This window comes from Trachemys scripta, chromosome 15 (genome assembly GCF_013100865.1).
Source record: "Trachemys scripta elegans isolate TJP31775 chromosome 15, CAS_Tse_1.0, whole genome shotgun sequence".
Taxonomy (NCBI): Eukaryota; Metazoa; Chordata; order Testudines; family Emydidae; genus Trachemys; species Trachemys scripta.
In genome coordinates, this window is record NC_048312.1 from 2,695,923 (window position 1) to 2,716,319 (window position 20,397).

At 40.3% G+C, this 20,397-nt stretch overlaps 1 protein-coding gene across 2 annotated transcripts in view; it reads right to left on the reverse strand.

The window, feature by feature from the left end:
- The window catches only part of GRK3 (G protein-coupled receptor kinase 3), a 128,362-nt gene that overhangs the window by 7,381 nt on the left and 100,584 nt on the right, over positions 1 to 20,397 (reverse strand). For both annotated transcript variants that reach the window (XM_034791036.1, XM_034791037.1), the window contains 8 exons: positions 19,335 to 19,465; positions 15,163 to 15,257; positions 12,960 to 13,067; positions 10,196 to 10,262; positions 9,863 to 9,963; positions 8,508 to 8,574; positions 7,907 to 8,002; positions 686 to 848 (listed from right to left, as the gene is read on the reverse strand). In XM_034791036.1, coding sequence (XP_034646927.1) covers positions 686 to 848; positions 7,907 to 8,002; positions 8,508 to 8,574; positions 9,863 to 9,963; positions 10,196 to 10,262; positions 12,960 to 13,067; positions 15,163 to 15,257; positions 19,335 to 19,465 — 828 coding nt within the window. The remainder of the gene's footprint in view (positions 1 to 685; positions 849 to 7,906; positions 8,003 to 8,507; positions 8,575 to 9,862; positions 9,964 to 10,195; positions 10,263 to 12,959; positions 13,068 to 15,162; positions 15,258 to 19,334; positions 19,466 to 20,397) is intronic.

Sequence of the window (20,397 nt, forward strand, 5' to 3'; positions counted from 1 at the left end):
TTCTGCACTGACAAACTCATGGAGCCTCTCTGAAGTCAATGGAATTCTACAGGATGTAGGTCAATGCAAACTTGTACTAAGGTGATGAACACACTAGAGGGCTACCGCATACCAAAGAAGAGAGGGTCCCAACACTGTCACCGATCTCAAGTACATAATTCAATATCTTATTCAAAAGAATTACATCTGATACAATGGGTCTCGTTTTTTCATTCAGATGCTATCCTCTCCATAAAATCAAATCCTGGATACACATTACTGAAGATACCTGAAACTTACAGATAACCAAATGCACCATACAGTAATCCCTCTTGACTTTAAAGGATTCATTCATAACTTTTCTAAAACTTTTCATTGGCCTGCTAAACCCAGGGTTGTGAGTTCAATCCTTGAGGGAGCCATTTAGGGATCTGGGGCAAAAATCAGTACTTGGTCCCGCTAGTGAAGGCAGGGGGCTGGACTCGATGTCCTTTCCAGTTCTATGAGATATATATATATCATACAATATCTCAAAGTATTTTAAGAAATACAGACTGAATTAAATGAAAGCTAAAAGACTCATTAAAGCATGAACTCTCTGAATTACAGGTAATTAACAACATAAAATAAAAGATTACCTGTTGGAACATATTTAATAACCTTATCTAGCATTAAAGAGTGAAAAGATGTGCACTGGACACATTACCTTCCTCATGGCCAAGTTGTTTATTTTTAGCCCTCTTCCTGGCCTCAATTTTATCCGTGTCTGCATTTACTGCATCATAAACAGTTTCTGCTACTTCTTGCTGCCAACGCTCCGATATTACCAGGGGGAAGTTCTTATACAATTCTTGGTCACTATCAACCAACTAGGAGGGAAAAATATCATAAAACAAAGGATTTTAATAAGTTCTATTACCATTATCAACATATTCAATGATTCCAGTGCAATAATAATTATAGTTTAAAAAAAGAAGAGAATGAAATTGACGCTGTGAAGTAGACTCGGATTCCCAATTCTGCATGTAGTGCAAACTCGAGAAAGCAAAGCTATACAGTGCACTGCACAGTTTTCTAGTTCTGGTGTATTTAAAGCGATAGCATCTTATTTTATAGTATGGACATTTATCTCAGATCATAAATATACAGACACCGGATTTTTTGCTATTCTTTAGACATTGCTCAAAAACTCTTATACCCGCAATACGATGTAAGTTATACAAGTGGTACATTGCCTGAAAAAGGATATAAAAATTTTGATTGCCACCTTAAGATGGACTTCTGAAATGCTTACTTTTCTTAGCTGCCCTGTTCAAAAAATCTCTAACTATATAATATGTTCCTCTGCCTACTTCTCTAGCAACAATTGACTCCACTAAATCTGCTTCAGCTCTCAGAAACAGCATTCTTTTGGGAACTAACTAACTTTTCAATGTATTTCAATCCACATATCATAAGGCAAAGATGAAAAATGTGTAGTTTATTATGTAAATAGTTGTAAATGTAGCGCATTACCTGGGAGCCTTACAATAACTCAAACAAAAATGATCAATATTATTTCATCCTCACCACTTGCTGCACTGGCAAGCCCACTAAGTAAAAGGTTGGTCAAACAGACACATTTGCCTTACTTCCTGAAGCTCAGCAAAACCAGATCCTTGCAGTTTGCCAAAAGCAGCAAGTTTCAGATCCTTGAGTCACTGTGCTGATATGAAAAGGCATTTTTCACACAGATACTTTTCCATGCTTCCACGGTAACTTTACAAATACACCTTTAAAATAGTCGAGTATGCTACTGATTTCAGACTGCCTTCATGTCATACTGCCCTTTTTTCTTCCCACATTAACTACAGTACTTAAACTGAACTGTACTGAACATAACTGAAATTATTTGATTCTGGAAAAAAAGATCATCTGTGGGTTGGTATAGCAACCTTTAGGACAGACAGCACTGGGCATAGAGTTTTTGGTACAATGCTAAGAATGATCACATTTTTCTCTATAAAGTTATTTATATTTTGGGTTTCAGGGTTAGTCTCTGGTGATACCTTTTCTCGCAATATCTAAACTCTTATACTTTTCTCTTTCCTCTATTGCTTTCTAACCCTGCAGAAAAATTGGACTTTCTTTCAGAGAAACAAGATAAAATGCAAGCTTTGCCTTCCTAACGGGAAAGTAAACCAACTCCCTTTTTATGCCCCCACTCCCCAGTTTAGGCCCCAGTGGCCTAATTCATCCTCCCACCATTTTCAATGGGATGGGATCAGACCGTATAGAGGCCAGAAACTCTGGGGTCAGAGCTTCTCAGACCTACGGGTCCTTCCCTGTTATGTCTCGTGTGCCAATCTGAATTTTAGGCTGAATGAGGTGACTGCAGACAGTGGGGCTTATAAAGAAGCCTTAAGGAGTGAGACTGAAAGCCCCAGAATCAAAAATTGGATGAAGTTTGGGTGAGAGGAAACTTGGGCATAGGAGGGGGATACACTATTGTTCGCTTTACTTTAAAAAAAAAACAAACAAACCCCAAAACACAACCACCCTGAAACCAAACACACAATTCCTACAGAACAGCTGGACCATTATTAGTCATGTACAAACTATCTGTCCATGAAACAAAGGAAAAACCAAATCATTTCAGTCACATGCAGTACGATTTAGCTGAAGTACTGTAGTGTGGCAGGTTGGCCATAGATTCATCGATTCCGAGACCAGAAGGGACGACGCTGATCATCTAGTCTGACCTCCTGTATAGCACAGGCCAAAGGCCTGCCCCACAATAGTTCCTAGGGTCGACCTTTTAGAATAACACCCAATCTTGATTTACAATGGTCAGTGATGGACAATCCACCATGCTCCTTGGTAAAAGATATGCTCTAGGAATTAAAAGATACGTTTCCAGGAATTATTTTGGGGAAGTTCTATGGCCTCTCTTATACAGGAGAGATCAGAGCACAATGATCCCTTCTGGCTTTGGAATGCATGAAATAGTTCCAATGGTTAAATCACCCTCACTGTCCAAAACGTATGCCTTATTTCCAGTCTGGTGGCCAGAGGTGCAATTATTCTGTGTGAAAGAATGAAACAAAAAGCCATCAAGAAGACTGAGCAAATTTAGAAAACAGGCTCTGGATAACAACTGATATGAAAGAAGGACCTAGCAATAGCTTAGTAAACGGGTTACTGCGGATACTTATTTAAAGCGGAAAGAAACCCTAACCTGACACCTGCCTATCACCTCCCTGAACACTTTGCTGTTAAACTGCATCCCTTTCCCTCACCATGTGTCTCTTTGGTTTGTAATCTCTGGGTCAGGGAAGATGTCTTCTTGCAAGAAGCACAAAGCGACCCTGATTCTGATTGAGGCCTTTGGGATCTTCCCTAAGATAAATAGGTAATGGAGAAGAAAGTAGAGCAGTTCAGTCTCTAAAATTGTCACCTTCTTGCCAGCAAACTGAGAAAGCTGGTGCTGTTTTATGAAAACCCTAATTTCCTCTGTATTTGATTCAGATGTAGGGGATTAGTCAATCCTCTCAAAAGGGATTATAAAATCTTAGCCTGAGCATAAACTGCACAGTGCACTGCAACTCTCATAGACTCATGAGTGAGGAAATAAATGTACCTTAAGGGCAACCTGTACAAAGAATAAGTCATGAGTCAACAACATGCATTACAAGTATACACCTTGCTGAGAATTTAAGTTCCATAATATAGCTAAAGAAGGCAGTTTAATCTAGTTTCTCCCCAGAAAATGGTGCTTGGGATTATCAGTCAGGCATTCCTGTGCTTCAAGAAATCAGAGACTTATTACCCTACTGTTAGCTGGCACTGTGGTGTTTACTAGTGAAAAGAACATTTTCTGTTCTTTGTATTTCTTTCTCAACATTTAAAAACTGTCTTATGCCAGCTGCTAGTAATTGCAGTGGGTGACATTGACAGATAAGTTCCCCTTTTTAGTCACTGTGGGTAGTTAATATATTTCTGTTTAGGGAGTTTGGAGTAATTTCTTTCTCTCCTGACTCACTACCTGTAATTATATCTTGGTTATACCTGCAATAATAACAAAAATAAAGTTTCACCTATAAAAGAAAGTATGTTGAAATAATAATGGGGATATACCTTAGAATCTAAGTTAATCATTTTGTCTAGGTATTAAGCAGGTTTCAGAACAGAGGATGAAATAGTATATTGTATACCACGTTAGCTGGGCACAAGAAACTAAGATAAGGATGGAGTAGCAACTATTGCTCTAGATTTCTTTCCTTTAATGTTGTTTTTCAATAGTTTTGTGTAATAATAATAATGTTAACATGAAAATTAATAGACTTCAGTTTTGTGGCTGCTTTAGATCCAATCCAATGGAACTGAACCCTTCACATATAGTATGACCCTGCTATCAGTGTTCAAGTGGGTCCAGGAGTAGTTTGAACATAAGACACTATTGTTGAAACAAAGTTACCTTATTCGAACTCTCATTAATCATTATTTTATTCTTACATATGAGGTCTCTGTCCACGGAATATTTCCCCTATATTTATGCTATCATAGATATTAATGCACAAACTTTCATTATAAATCTATAGGTAGTGAGAAATGTATTCATAGATTTGTTATTTATAGAGTGAGAATGGACTAGAAGTCTTAACATTCAGAGCCAGAAACTCCTGTGTTCAAAGCCCTGCTCTGAAAATAAATTCTTCTAAGGCAAGTTTATGCGCAGTAAAGCAGCTTTCTGTGGTGTAACTCCCAAGGTGTACACACGGCCAAGCCACTTAATGCGCAGAAACTCCTCAGTTGCAGCTTTGCAAAAAACCAGCTGTATTGACAGTGTAAACACATTACAGCACAGAAAGCAATCAACTGGCCTCCAGAAGTGTCCCATAATCCCTTAAGTGGCCGCCCTGCTCATTGTTTTGAACTTGACTGCCCTAGAGACATGTGCCCCTCCCCTTTCAAAGCTCCGCTTCTGACAGCTGTTGTGTGCTGTGCTGATCTGCTCCGGGGGACAAAGCAAACCATTAATGTGAAAGCTTGTGCTGCTGAACACAGAGGCAGAGGTGTGTGTGTGTGTGTGCGTGCGAGAGACAGATTGCTATGCAGAGAGCTGGGGAGGGAGACGGGGGCTGATGTCCAGGTTTCCCCTTCCCCCTGGCTCAGGACTGGTTGCTTCCTGCTGCTGTCTGAACTTACAAGACAGCATGCTGACACACTCTCTGTCCCCCAAACACACTGTTTCTTCTCCGCCCCCATATACACACACACACACACACCCCTGCACCCCCCCCACACACACTTCAGTTGAAAAGCAGCTGGCAAGGTAGTAAGATGCCCATGGAGCAATGAGTTTGGGAAACCTGCAACATGTGATGCTGTGCCTGCCCCATGAGGCATTGCAAACCCTTCGCAAAGCACTCTGCGGCCAGTTGCACAGTGGGACAGCTACCACAATGCACTGCTCTCGTTGCCATTGCAAGAGCCGCTAATGTGGCTGCGCTCCACTGTCCCAAGGAACACAGTGTGGACACGCAACAGAGGCTTAATTCCAGCGCTTTAATAGAAGTGGTATAACTTGTTGCGCAGAAACTTGCCAGTGTAGACATACCCTTAGTTCCTGGACAAGTCACGTATCCTATCTACCTTATTTTCCCATGCAGAAAAAAGGATGACAATTACTTACCTCACAGGAGTGTCAAAAAGATTAATTAATGTTCACAACATGCTGTGAAGTTGTAATGTGTAATATAAATGCTAAGTAGTAGTACTTACAAAAATAACTTTTCCCTCTAATCTGTCCTGTGGGGCCTCTATTGTATAGTCTACCCCCATTTGATGCACTGATTTCACACTGATATTGCTGGTAGATCTATATGTGAATAACCCACTGAAGAACTGCCACAGTGATTATCAGAGAGAAGAATTTCATCCTAAGTATATAACAGGTGGCAATATTTATTAAAAAGTAGTGTACATACTCAGTCACTACAAGTCAAACAAATATTTTACCCATTGCAAAATGTTGGTTTTATCCACCCTGACGACTGAGTGTGTGCAAACTTCTTTTCACTTAAGTTGTTTTGGCAGTAGCACGACTAAAATATCATGGTAAAACGGAGGGTTTTGTCTGAATGATTTCTAAATCAAAAGTAATCTAACCACCTCAAACACTTGCTTTGTAAAAATAAACTGCCTACACCTGATAATATCTGTGACAAAAGTAGGATTTTTCTGTAATATTTTTAGGAATGGTATAAACGGCAGTAAACTTACTTGACTATGGACTGCTACCCAGTAGGTGCAGAAGGGTTAAAATGCTCCTTGGGCACAGCAGGAGACCTGAGCTGTGTGTGTCATGTAACTGTCTGGGTGGTATGAATGGTTGTTACTGGCTGAAACCAACCCATACCAATGGAGGATCCTGAAAGATAATGGCAACCCCAACAGCCAGAACATTCACAACTTGCAACCAACAGCTAAGAGAAAGGAGATTCCCCCCACTTCTCTGCAAGAAGGCCCCGAGCTGGAGAATAAAGGGGGAAGGTGTCAAATAGCTGTGTCAAGAGCTGGCCTCTGGGACTGACAGATAAAAGGACAGAGAGCCAAGATGGATTTCCACAGCAGCTTTGCTGGGTGGAGCCCTGGAGTTGGCCAGTACAGACGATGGGCAAGTCTACACTACAAAATTAAGTTGACCTAAGTTATGTCGATGTACAGCCACTGCAGTAATTAAATCGCTTTTGCATGTCCACAGTATACTCTTTGTGTTGGCAGTGCATGTCCTCACCAGGAGCGCTTCACCAATCTAATGCCAGTGTGGGGCATTGTGGAACGGCTTCTGAAAGGCAGCAAGTCAGTGTAAGCAATGCAGTGTCTACACTGACACTGTTTCGCCCTAACTACATCCACCTAAGCACTACGCCTCTCGCAGAGGTGGAGTTATTAAGTCAGTGCGGTGGGCGAGGTACATTGGTGGGAACAACATTTTAGTGTAGACGCTTACCAAATCAGATCGATGTAAGCTGCTTTACGTCGACCTAACTCTGTAGTGTAAACCAGGCCTATGTCTTAACCTTTGATTCTCTATGCCAACTTAAGGACTTTGCAATGCTGTGTTCCAGATGACTAATGAACCCTACTCTGTTTGATAAAAGCTGCCTGGTGACACTGCAAATACTTGCTGAAGGGCACTGATCTCTGAAGAGGGCAAAAAAAATCTTTGAACAGGAGGCTCTCAAGGCCTGGTCTACATTACAGAATTAGGTCGACATCATGCAGCTTATGCTGACCTAACTCTGTAAGTGTCTACACTAAAACAGGTGCAAGCGCTCCTGGTGAGGCTATGCACCGCCGACACAAGGAGCGTAGTAGAGACATGCAAAAGCAATTTTATTACTGCAGTGGCTGTACTGCAATGTAACTTAGGTTGACTTAATTTTGACCTGTAGACTTAGCCTCAGTTGGATTTGCTGGGCAGAGCTCACGGTATGAAACAGGAGTGCTGGAGCCCACAGGCTCAGGCTCAAAGGTATTGAAGCAAATGGCCTATCCTTAAGGAAGAGTGGGCCCCCCTTGGGGTCTGGCATGCTAAGGGGTACCTCCAAGGAGTTGTTTAAAAGCTGGGGTATAGCCTAGATCCTGGGGCTCTGTGACAGTATGTATGCCAAATTTCAGTCAAACTATCATTTTAAACACACACAAGATATAAACACTTGACATTCGCTATACCTTGTTCTACTTGTTATGATCCCAAACCTGCAAACACCTCCATATGTGCATAAATTTAAGCGGTGAATAATCCATCTGAAGTAAATGACACTATCTACACACTTAAAGTTAAGCATGCACATGACTGGGACCTGAAAGTGCCATTCAGAATCTTTCATCTAAAAGTGTAAAGGAAACAACGGCTGAAGGAAAAATATTGCACATGTACCTTAATGCCTTTAGTGTCCTCTTCATCGAAGGAGCCAATATCAAAAGCATCTGCTGCATTTACTTCTCCCCGGGGAGGAATTAGTGGAGGAGGATACTGGAAATCAAAGGCAGGGCAGTCTAGTTACATAGCCGAACAATTAGTGTCATGATTTCAATCCATTCTCTGTTTATACATGCCCTTTATCTTGTTGCCAAACAAAATGCAAGGTATTCCTACAGATTAAACAATGTATTGCAATGAAACTAGGCTTAAGTATGCATTCCTTTACTGAAAGGTCTTCCCAAGGCACTTGAAAGAGCTTTATTTTTGTTATTTATATACAGTCATACAGAAGAACCATATAAAAGATTGAAGGCCTAGATTCTCCCCTGCCTGGCACGTTGTGCAATCATTTGAACTTACACATCTGTACAATGCTACAGATGAGAATTCTTCACTCACTCACACTGGTGATAGCATTTTACATCTACTTTGTGCTTACTATGCGCATATACACTTGGCAAGGAAGGGAGAATAAGGACCTAAATTTGCTGTTACCCCACCCTGCTTAAGTTTTACTGCTTTATAGCAAGAGGTAAGGTTACATTTTTATGTATACCTTTTGTAAGTAGACTTGCTGCCAGTCAATCCCTTTGAAAAAATGATGCTCTTTTATTTCTTGCGCGCTGCAAAAAAAAATTTAACATAACAAAATGCAGAGGCTTTTCAAGTTATGTTTAAGAACCCCACTGTGGAAAAATTCTTCTACCTAAACCAATACTTTCAGACAAGCACCCACACTCACTTTCTACTGCATATTACTATCTTAAATAGCACACAACACCATTCTGTTAACAGTACCTGGAAAATGATCCCCAAATACTATGTCCTACACTACTCAATGTATGTTGTTTCTACTTTAAGACAACAATTACCAACATATTGGGAGCATGAAACTCTACTTTTGTGAATGCTGTTCAGAGCCCTTTGATGTCAACTTTCATGGTACAGTAGAACCTCAGAGCTACAAACGCCAGAGTTATGAAGTACGCAATCAGGCAGCAGCAGAGACAAAAAAAAGCAAATACCGTACAGTACTGTGTTAAGCGTAAAATACTAAAAAATAAAGGGAAGTTTAAAAACAGATTTGACAAAGTAAGGAAACTGTTTCTGTACTTGTTAAAAAGCAGCATTTTTCTTCTGCATAGTAAAGTTTCAAAGCTGTGTTAAGTCAATGTTCAGTTGTAAACTTTTGAAAGAATAACCATAATGTTTTGTTCAGAGTTATGAATATTCCAGAGTTACAAACAGCCTCCATTCCCGAGGTGTTTGTAACTCTGAGGTTCTACTGTAATATCTGCAAATCAGGCAGTTGGACATCTAAGTGATATGACTGTACTTACAATTAACTCATTTAAAATCAGGGGCTACAGGACTGCTTGGAATAAGGTAAAAGTAATTTAAAATAAATCAGCATTTGTCAACAGTTATCAAACGTCCTCTTTTCAGAAGATTGGAAAGCTATGAAAATCTCAAATGCCACCATATGGGAACAGTCGCAACTGCTGACTTTTTAATAACAACAACACACAATTTAAAATATGCACTATAATCCTGGTAATCAAAATGTCTGTATCAAAAAGCACAGAGCAGGAAAACTACAGAGCAACCAAAAATATGTAACATAGATAATAAAATAAAATAGTTAAAATGCCAACAACAAAACCTAAAAATGCTTAGAACCAACTTCGAAATAATTCCTGGCTAAGTGTCCCTCATAAAAGAGAGATTTCCCAACCTACCAATAATCAAAAGCAAGTTGAACAGACCCTGCATTAAACTTTAATGCTTTCTTTCCAACATTAACATGTTACAGCGATAGGAAGCAGATTCTGACCTAAAATAAAATAGATTCCTCATTTAAAGGAAAGGAGATATATGCAGGCTTTGCTTAATGGAGAAGCTAAATCCTACCTGCTACCCTGACAGCCAAGCCTCTTGCTAACATCACGTTGCAGAAGCCCTTCCAAAAGGGACTTTAGTTCAGGGGAAAATGAATCTGGTAACTCCACATTCTGAGGAATAAAAAAAGTATTATGACATGAATTCTTGGAACTAGTTCAATCTGAGACACCACCACATTTGAAAGGTAACTTATCCTAGGAAGAGTTTAGCAGCACAGTTCCTGCACGGACACATTCAGAATAAAGTTGTTTCTCAGAAAGAAGTGATGTACAGAACTTCTTAAAGGACATGTAATTAGCTAAGCATGAAAAGCTTAAATCAAAAGATCATTAGAATCCTTACCACGGTGAGCGTCATCCGGTCGATCTCATGCTTATCTTTGGTTTTGTGCTGTCTGAAAGGACTGTGACTGTAGAAATAAGAAAATGCACTAATAAATGTAAAGCCATAACATATCTGCTTATTTCAGCTGTGGCAACCCCAGAAAAGAGTGTAGTATCCTGTTAGTCACATTCTTCAAACTCGAGGTCCCTTACAGTTCTATGGTTTTATGATTAAAAATGATAATGTCCTTTGTGTTTAGTGCTACCACTAGGAGTCCATCACACTGTGACATAGCCCCTATTGGCTTGTTTAGGTGTTTGTTTCTCCTGTTATCCTGAAGAGATTTCTTCAGCATGGATTTGATGGAGGGAAGACTGTGTTATGCTTCCATGATGCTCTGCTGTGTCAGGTATGATGACTGGAGTTTGAAGGATTAAATGTGGCCTTAGATGAAGCAACAAGAAGGCTTTGCCAATAAATGAATGTGGTTGGCTATAGAAGGTCTCCTATATGGTTATATCTATACAACTTTTTAATTCTGTCTATTTACCTACATAAAATTGGGTCAGCAATGAACTACTAATGTGGGCCTTATGTCTGATATTCAGAACTATGCACTTACCTTGCTTGTAAAGTGCTCTGTGCTCCATAGGCAAAAGTGCTATGTAAGAGCTCATTACTAATTATTACTGCTAGCACATCCAACCAATTTGACAAGGCCAATGGAAAATCTAACATATGATAAATATTCTTGAACAAATACCAGTGGACCCTGACAGCCTCAAAGATGGATTATTTCATCTAATTACAGTTTATTAATGTCTGAGATGAACACTGATGTGTTTATAAAACCTAAGTAGACACAGATGTTTATTGATAAAGGAACATTTCACAAAGGAGAGAGGAAGATGTTTTTGCCCTCAGATATGATTCAAGGACAAATTCTGCCTTCAAATGCACCCAAGCAAAGGATGCATTTATCTAAAATCTACAGATGTGAAAAATTAATGTGATGCTACAGAAAAAAGCACAGCGAGGTACTCTCACCCACAAGTAAAAGTCTAAAGCACTACCTGAAGTCCACTAATGCCTTAGTAGTCTTTCTAAAGTACAGCAACATTATGTCATTTAAAATACGCAACAATTGTCAGTAAAGTGGTGCACAAGTAGTAAAATATCCATTTCTAGCCAGAAATGGATGAGCACCAAGCTGTTCAGAAACAGCCAATCTTTCCTAAACATTTTGACCCTTCGCTACTGACCAAATCATTACCCCACCATTACTAAAAATCTGTAACTACTTACAAGGAAGAGCACACAATAGGCTCTCAATAGCTAACAATACTTATTACTTATGCTACTTTAAAGTTAAGGACTGACCTATAATTTGTTCTACATCAACCCAGTTCTTTTTCTTTCTCTATTTTTGATGTGCTGAAGGACCCATGCTTTTTCAACGCTGTACCAAATCAATTTACTTCTTTTCCTAATAAACTTACTTTTATATTATAACCCTTTTGTTTATTAGATCATTTCCATCTGGCATTTAAGACTAATATAAAAACATGGTATAATTTCACTTATACAAATTATTACATTAAATCTCAAATAACTAATAAGAGCTGTAGAGATGCTAGTGAAAATACAATACATAAAAGAACAGCAGAAATTACTCTGATAAAAACATTTTAGAAAACAAACAGTTATCAAGATGCGCTACCTGTAAAAAAATCCATCACTTGTTTAAAAGAATAGAATAATTTCACATCATAAATTTAGATTGTTTTTCATCCAGTGAAACAGCACTAAAGAGAAACATTTGAAGAGCACCAATATAACATAATATGTGCAAAGAATAGTTTTGAAATTGTTTATATTTATACCCAGGCACAAATGTGCTCATGTTATGTGGACGATTGTATTATATTATTATAATTTTAGGCCTACCACGACGTATGATTCTAGCATTTGTCTCTCTACCTTTTATTTGTTTTGGTTTACTGTAGCTTTCAGCATCAAGCATTTTTTTTTTTTTTTTTTTTTTTTGTTAATCTGCAATTTTAGACCCAGCTGAGACTAGGTATTTTCAAGCAAATGCATAAGCTTCAAATGGCTTCAAGGAGCCATGACTAGCGAGAGCTCAGGTAGATAACTCCAGCTTTGTTCCACATGTCGAAGTCACACTGATGTCAATGAGAGTTTCACATATAGATCAAGCACTGAATATGGCTTATAGATACCTATTCTCTTCCACTACGTGGGACTTTTATGCCAGTAATACCCTTTAGTGCAGTGGGGGGCCAACTGCACTACAATCCCTCCTGAAGACCCACTTCTTCAACAAATAAGTAGACACACCTAAGACAAGATGCTCCAGACACCCAAAAGGAGGAGTTAAAACATTCTAAATTGTAAAGCTTATTATATTTTTTAATTTCAGTCCCCCCTTAAGAAAATGATGGAGAAAATATTTTACTGAGGAAGCTAGTGCCTGTAGGTCTAGCGGTAAAAGTCAGTCTTTTGAAGTGATTATGTCGGAGGAGCCAATAAGAACCTGACCTGTTCTCCCACAGTGCAATATTTGTAGCCACTACGAAAAGCAGAAATACTGTGAGGCAGAAGGAACTTGGAAATGCCAGAATGTGATTTCTTTGTGCAGAGCTGGGGTGAGTAGGAGGGACTGCAGGATACACGGTATGAAATAACTAACAGAATGCATATTACTAGTTTATAGACAGAACATAAACGCACCCATATTAAAAAGGCAAGAGATTTCACTCACCCTCTCAGAAGTTTGAAAAGCATACAGCCTAAAGAGAACCAGTCTGCGCTGCTATCGTATGCTGTTCCTTTCTGGAGCACCTCGGGAGCCATGTATCCGTGGGTACCACTGGCGGAAACGGGGGAGGAGGGAGAGATAGGGGAGGGAGGTCAACAGAATCTTGAGTACAAAACAAAATTAACCTCTTAAGAAATCATGCACTATCCCAACAAGAAAGTCTACCTAGAACAGGGTGACTTCTCACAGTCATTTTAAATTGAAGTCACTTTGGCCACACTTACACCCATTTGGATTTCCATTTTCTGTTAAGCCATGGAGGCACAAGCTCTGGCCCTGATGAGAGTTAGGACAGGTGGAGGCCGCTGTAACTCATGATGCAGGTCTATGACTGGTGAAATGAGCTCTGCTCCACCATGCCCCCTCCACACTCCAGTTCTCTCACATACCTCCCCGATACCAGGATAACGGACGAGGGCAGCTGGCACGGAAGCTCTACCCACCAGCTTTAGACCAGCAGAAAATTCACCTACTTCAGGGGAATTCCCTCCTTGTCACTCACAGCCAGAATTTGGCCCCAGTGTGCTGCCTATATCCTATACATGATTCCAATCTGTAACTTTTTCCTGGACTTTAGTGAATGGCCAATCGTTTTAAGCATGAGGGACCAAATTCATCCTTTGTGCAAATCCACTGTAGTCATACCAGGGATGAATCTGGCCCTAAGAGTACAGAGTGCCACAAAAAATATGATAACTGCCCCCACACACACAAAAATCAGAGTTCAATTACACCTCTGTAATTCCACTGAAGCCAGTGGGTGCAAATGGGATCACAATTTGGCCCAAACAACACTAGCAAAAATATGGACACACATATATAAGAGCACAATAAACCCTGAATTTTAGTTCATTTCCGAAAGGCCACCACTTTGTTTTAATTATCCAATCTGGTGCTTCAAATCAAGCAGAGTTCTTATTTACTCTGAACATTGAATCATCACGAAATCATGGGTCATCTTCCAGTCTATGCCTACACATCAGCTGTTACAACTGCACAGGATGTTAGAAATTAGAGATGGAAGAGAATTAATAGGTCATCTAGTCTCTCTCCCAGCCAAAGCAGGATTGCTCCCTACAGAACATTTTCTAGAGCTTTCAGTGTCTAAAGCAACAGGGCTTCCACCCCTTCCCCGGGAAGACTACTGTTCAGTCAAATAGAGCTTACTAGGAGAAAGTTGATCTCTATATTCAGCCATATTTTTTCCTCGTTTTAACCCATTACGCCTAGTTTGTACCACCCAAATAATTCTTTTCTGGCCTTCTTTCTTAAGCCTTTCAAAATATATGTAGGCTATGAAACCCTCATTTACTGTGTTATTTGTAAAACTATTATGTTCCTCTTTTCTACCACTTTGCCAAGCTGTACAAATTTAGCTCTTTTAATCTTTCTACCTAAATCAGTCTCTCCTGCCTCAGATCAAGTCTATTGCTTGTCTCTGAATTCCATCCATTTTGTCAATATCTCTCTAGCATTCTATATGAACCTTCTCTTGCAATACCTTCAAAGAACATAAATGCAGTTTTTGGCTTCATACACAGATACATCAAGTAACAGAGCAGAAAAGCAACTGTCCTCTGATAGTCCAAGATAAATCAAAGATTCAAAATGTGTGTTCCACTGCTCAAACTCCTGTAAACTTAATAACTGTCCCAGAGCCCAAATGTCAATACATGAAATACCTTAATTTTGATAACCTGTCACTCTCATCTGTCCAAATTCTGACCAAAGAAATACCTTTATATTATAATTACTATAACCCTCAGAGTGTTTTCTTATAGATGCATGAAGTGCCATCACACCCATGGCACTAAATACAAAATTAATATGAAAAATAAGTTTAAAAGGTTACCCATTGAAATCAATAAGGATACATGGGCATGTACATAGCTGCTTTAAAAAGGCACACTCAAGTACATGATCTATTTCAAGATGGTGACCTGCACGCTAGCGGAACAGTGTTCCTAAGCACTCTTGTGATTTCCTTTCAATAGCAAAGTTCTCTGGGAGAGAAAATGAGCAGTTTAAAAGACAAAAATATATAAGATTAAGAATAGAGGTTTAGCAACGTGAAATCAAACTTAAAACAGGGCAAAGGATTTGTAGTTCGTATAACTAAATATATCAGCGTTCATGCAATACTTACACACTAGCATGTGGTTTCTTTTTGGAAAAATCACAAGCAAGACCAAGGTCTGATATCCTTACGTGTCCGTGCTCATCCAACAGGATGTTTGCAGGCTAGAAGCACACAAAGAGAGAAGTGTTACTGGCAACTGAAAAATACAAGCCTTTGATCACTAGGACAATTTCACAAAGCAACAAACCTGACTTCTATGCACCTCTAGTCTATGACAATTTCTGTTGTTACTAACTCTATACAAAATAAGTACCAAGCAGTTTTGTACAATCAAGGCATGATTATACATGAGTTTGGGTTGGCCTTTATACTGTACCAACATTCTACGAATAAGGAAAACCTCAAAGGTTACACAAGGCAAGAAAACAAACCAGGTTTGAAACATGAGGCTGTTATGGGGTGTCTACTCCCCCTCCCCATAGCCTAATGAGGTAAAATAGGCCAATTAACCTTACAGGCTGCATCTGAGGGAGAGCCAGGGACTGATACAGCCTAATGGCTAATGAAGCCCAGCCAGGGGAAGATCTGGGATTATAGAAGGTAGTTGGTGGTAAGAGAAAGGCTGCAGGGAGGAGCTCTGAAGTTCCCACCTAGAGTGGAGGTGATTTGACTAGGTACAAGGAGGCGTTATAGGGGGGAAAGTAAGTCCTGGGATCCTAAGTTGGACAACAGACTGTGGTAAGAAGCGGAGAGGGGTGAAAGCCATGGGGACTGGAGAAAGCTCCAGTGGAAACCAAAGGTAAGCCAGAAGACAGAGAAGAGAGACAGGAAAGAGCACAAGGAAACAGCAACAAGGTCAGAATTTGAACAGACTGAGCACAGAGTCCCTAGACTGGAACCTGGAGTAGTAGACGGGCCCAGGTTCCCCTATCGGCCACAGGAAAAGAGGCACAGACTTGGAAGACTGTCTGAGACTGCAGGTAGACAGTATGTCCAATCGGACTTTGATTCCCTGGAAGGGGTGTACTAGAGTGACCTGGCCACGAAAAGGAAGCATCCTAAACCCAGAGAGAGAGATACCATGGGGCAAGCAATCGAAGGAGGGGGCACCAGACCAGGTGAGTGCTGATCCCCAATCTCAGCCACGAGGCGACCTCCCAGTGGTGAGTGAGACCCATTAGAGAGGTACATGACAGAATTAAAACTAACTTGACTTGAAGATGTGGATTTCGCATTCCATTTGGGCCCTGCACAGACGTGCCCATGCCTACATCTTCTGTCCCCCTACTTCCATACCTGCACTCTACATTTTTCAGTCTCTATACAGTACATCTTGTCACTCCTTTTGGTCTCTTTGTCTCACTCCTTCAGCCTTGTGGTTGTTAATGAGACACGCCCTCAAGACCCACTCCTCCCCATCAGCCTTCCATCGCTTACCTCCCCCTCTCGTTGTTCCCACAAACTAATACATTCACTACGTGAACATAATCATTAATATAGGTTGAAAGGTGAACATGATGGACAGGATTTATTGCCAAGTAACCAGGGAAAGATTTTCCTGAGTTATTTAATCTGATTAATAAAATTTACAGCCAACATTTAAACCAAACTAAATTGTACTGAGTCTTAATTCATCTATATTAACTTTCACTTTATTTGGTTAACAGTATTAATATTGATATGAAGCTACATCATTTCCATAGCTGTTTTCTTCTGAAGCAGTAAACAGCATTTGATTGCGAAGTTATCTGCAAAGCACTGCTAAACAGTGGGTACTGCAGTGGATATTGAGTCATCTACAAAGCTTTTCCATCTGAAAGGATTTCTTTTATGCAGTGTTGTTGTAACTGTGTTGGTCCCAGGATATTAGAGAGACAAGGTGGGTGAGGTAATATCTTTTATTGGATCAACTTCTGTTGGTGAGCACAAAAAGCTTTCAAGCTTACACAGAGCTATTCTTCAGTTGGTCCAATAAAAAAGATATTACCTCACCCACCTTGTCTCTCTAGGGTTTCTTTTGTCCAGGAGAACATCCCAATTGGCAATTTTAAATACAGTCTTTAGAACATGTAGTACTAGCAAGTTCCAGATACAACAGTGATGGAGGCCATCAGAGTACCTAAATAGATTAGATAGAAACAAGTTAGCAGCAGGAAGTAGAAGAAATAATTTTTCAACTTGTTTTTAGGGGTGGTGAGGAAGTTTTAGAAAACTCTTAGTACAGGGTCTCCAAAAACTGCTAGGGTTTTATGAGTGAAGACCTCACAGACCAGAACTGGCTGAATTCAAGGGGAGCCTTCTACTATTCCAATTTGATAATAAGTATTATCTATCTTGCTATCTAGGGTTTGCCAACACTGGTAACATTCTGTTTTGCAGGAACCCAGATGGAAACTTGGTAATTTTGTTTCCTTTTTATGAGAATTCCTGTGGGCCTCAGAAACTTGTGGAACCTGGGATCTCTATGGTCCAAAAAGAATGTATGTACATGTTACAGAAAGAGTAAAATACAAAACACAAGGATGTTAACCTCTTTCTCTGTCTAATACTTTGAAAGACAATGAGGAGTTGTGCCTGTCAGAAGGGTTTATCCTTAAAAGGCTATTTCTCTTCTGTATAGCCAGCTACTCATTTTCCAGCAAAACATTTTGAAAACAGTAAGATTCAGAATTAGAATTAAAATATACAAGTCTTCAAATGGGAAGGACAATAGGTCACCTGATCCATGAAATGCTAACGCAGCGGGAACCTCTTCTTTTCTGCACGTATTCTCTCATGGAATTACTCCTTAAATACACCTCATATTGAGCTTTAACTCCCTTACATTATCAGCTCCCACAAGATCACTGGATCCCCTATACTACATATTAATAAACCTCTGGGTGAAAAAGACACCAGAAAGAACTAACCTATTACTCTCTTTTCTTAACTACTAATTAAATCCCAGGTTATAACTTTAAGGTGAAATTCACTCCAGGGTGCAAAGACAAGGGCCTAAAGTCTTAAGTAATGCCTAGGGCATTCTGCTGATCCTCTGCCTTCTCAAACTGTAAATAGGCTATTTTAGATCCCACTGTATCCCCTTGAGACGTGTTTATACTATGAGCTGGTATTCAGGCAATTCCCCACCTCCCCTCCCCCAAGACACAAACATATTCCCTCAAGGCTGACCATCAGAGCCCTGCAAATCTGTGGATCTCCGCTTTATATCATGTTAGCAGATCGCTGATTGGATGCAGATACAAATTTTGTATCCGTGCAGGGCTCTACTGACCATGTGCCTTTCTTCTTGCGATTTCCCTTCTTTTCCTTTCTATCAGAAGTTCTTATATGGTTGATACCTAACAGAAACTTACTCTTCATTGTAATGCATTATAATCATTTATGTGAAACAGTTTTTTAGAAAATTCAAAACAAACTTTGAAAGAAGTAATCAGCATTCTCCCAACATTTGGTGACAGAAATGATTCTGGATACAAAAAGGGTTTTCATTCAGTTTCTTATATTCCCTAGGTTTTGGGTTACCACATTTGAACATTGATAAAAGAGGACACTCCACGAGCCCCCGGCCCCACCCCAACTCCACCCCTTCCCCGCCCGCATTCCAACCCCTTCCCCAAAGTCCCCACCCCCATTCCAACCCCTTCCCCAAATCCCTGCACCGGTCCTGCCTCCTCCCCTGAGTGCACCACATTCCCCCTCCTCCCCCCTCCCTCCCAGCCACCCGAAACAGCCGCCTCCTCCCCAGGCTCCAACTTTCCCGGCTCTCACTGCTCTCGGCTCTTCCTAGAGGAGGCAGCCGCGGCTGCACAGACCACTGGCGAGGGGGCTCCTTGCACAGCCAGGGCAGAGGGGGAAGACTGAGACTCTGCCAGAGCCGTGGGGGATGCTTGGAGGAGGGAGAAGCAGCCCCGGGTCCCCCCACACCCGCAGCTGGCTGCAGAGACATCACCGCTCCTAGCCATGGGGCGCGGGGTTGCAGCAGCATTGGGGGGAGGGGAGGAGAGGTTGCAATCCGCAGGCTGCAGCGAGCTGACACCCCAAGAGGAGAGAGGGGCAGTGGGTAGGGTTATCATACGTCCGTATTTTCCGGACGTTTTTATATATTTAAAAAATCCTCCCGGACTGCAATTAACAACTAAAAAGCCAGACATGTCTGGGAAAATAAGGACATATGGTAACCCTACCTAGATTGTTCATCACTATCCTATAACTAGCTGTGTAAATAAAAGGGTTACCTTCAAGTCTCTGTATACAACAAATCGATTGTGCATGTGTTCTAAGCCAAGGATGATTTCAGTAGCATAAAACCTCATCTCCTTCTCAGAAAACACCCCGTGCTGTGAGAGATGGTAGTGCAAATCTCCTCCTAGAATTAGAAAAAATGGGATGTAATTCATAAAACAGGGAATAGTAAAGTCCTGTTACATTGGCAAGTGGAAAGCTGTACTATACAGAGCTATGTAAGGAGGAAGATAAAAGTCTACTAATTTGTAGTTCCGTCAACTTGTGTGACAGGAAGGAGCTTGGATTCACGTACTTAGGCACTTGCAGGGGATGCTTTCATGCATTTGAGCGTACATGTTGGCAATACTCCAAGAAATTAATAAAGCCAAGTAGATACTCTACAAATAATCAGCAAATATCACTTTATTTTAAACATGAATTCATATCACCCGTTTGCTCCTCTTTAGTGACTGCTTTTAGTGAACACTCCAGAAATTAAGTGTCACTTGCAGTGAATTTCCAAGTCACATATGTGGGTTTGCAAAGAAATTCAATTCTCTATTTGCACATGGAAATATTCATGCTGGAAGTGCTTGCACATTCATCCAGTCAGGGAACAGACAACACAAGGTGACTTATCTAACTAATCACAACTACAAGAGGTTGAATATTTGTATAGAACTGTTCAGGATCAAACTACAGATTTAAAATAATGAGCCATAACTATTTTCACGGAATCATAGATTGCAAGGCCAGAAGGGCCAACTGTGATCATCTAGAATGACCTCCTGTATAACATAGGCCAGAGAACTGTCCCAAAATAATTTTTAGGACAATCTGAATAATCAACTACCATTCTGACTTCAATGAGATTACTCATATGCATACAGTTACAGACATTCTTAATTGTTTACATGATCTGATCCTTAAATTACAGAGCAACGCGCCAGGGTGCACCCTAGCAACTGAAGGCATCTCACTGCCGAATCAGGGTCAAAAAGCAGTCCCCCAAACTGCTAAGGAACGTCAGATTTAAAATAATGAGCCATAACTATTGTCACTGAATCATAGATT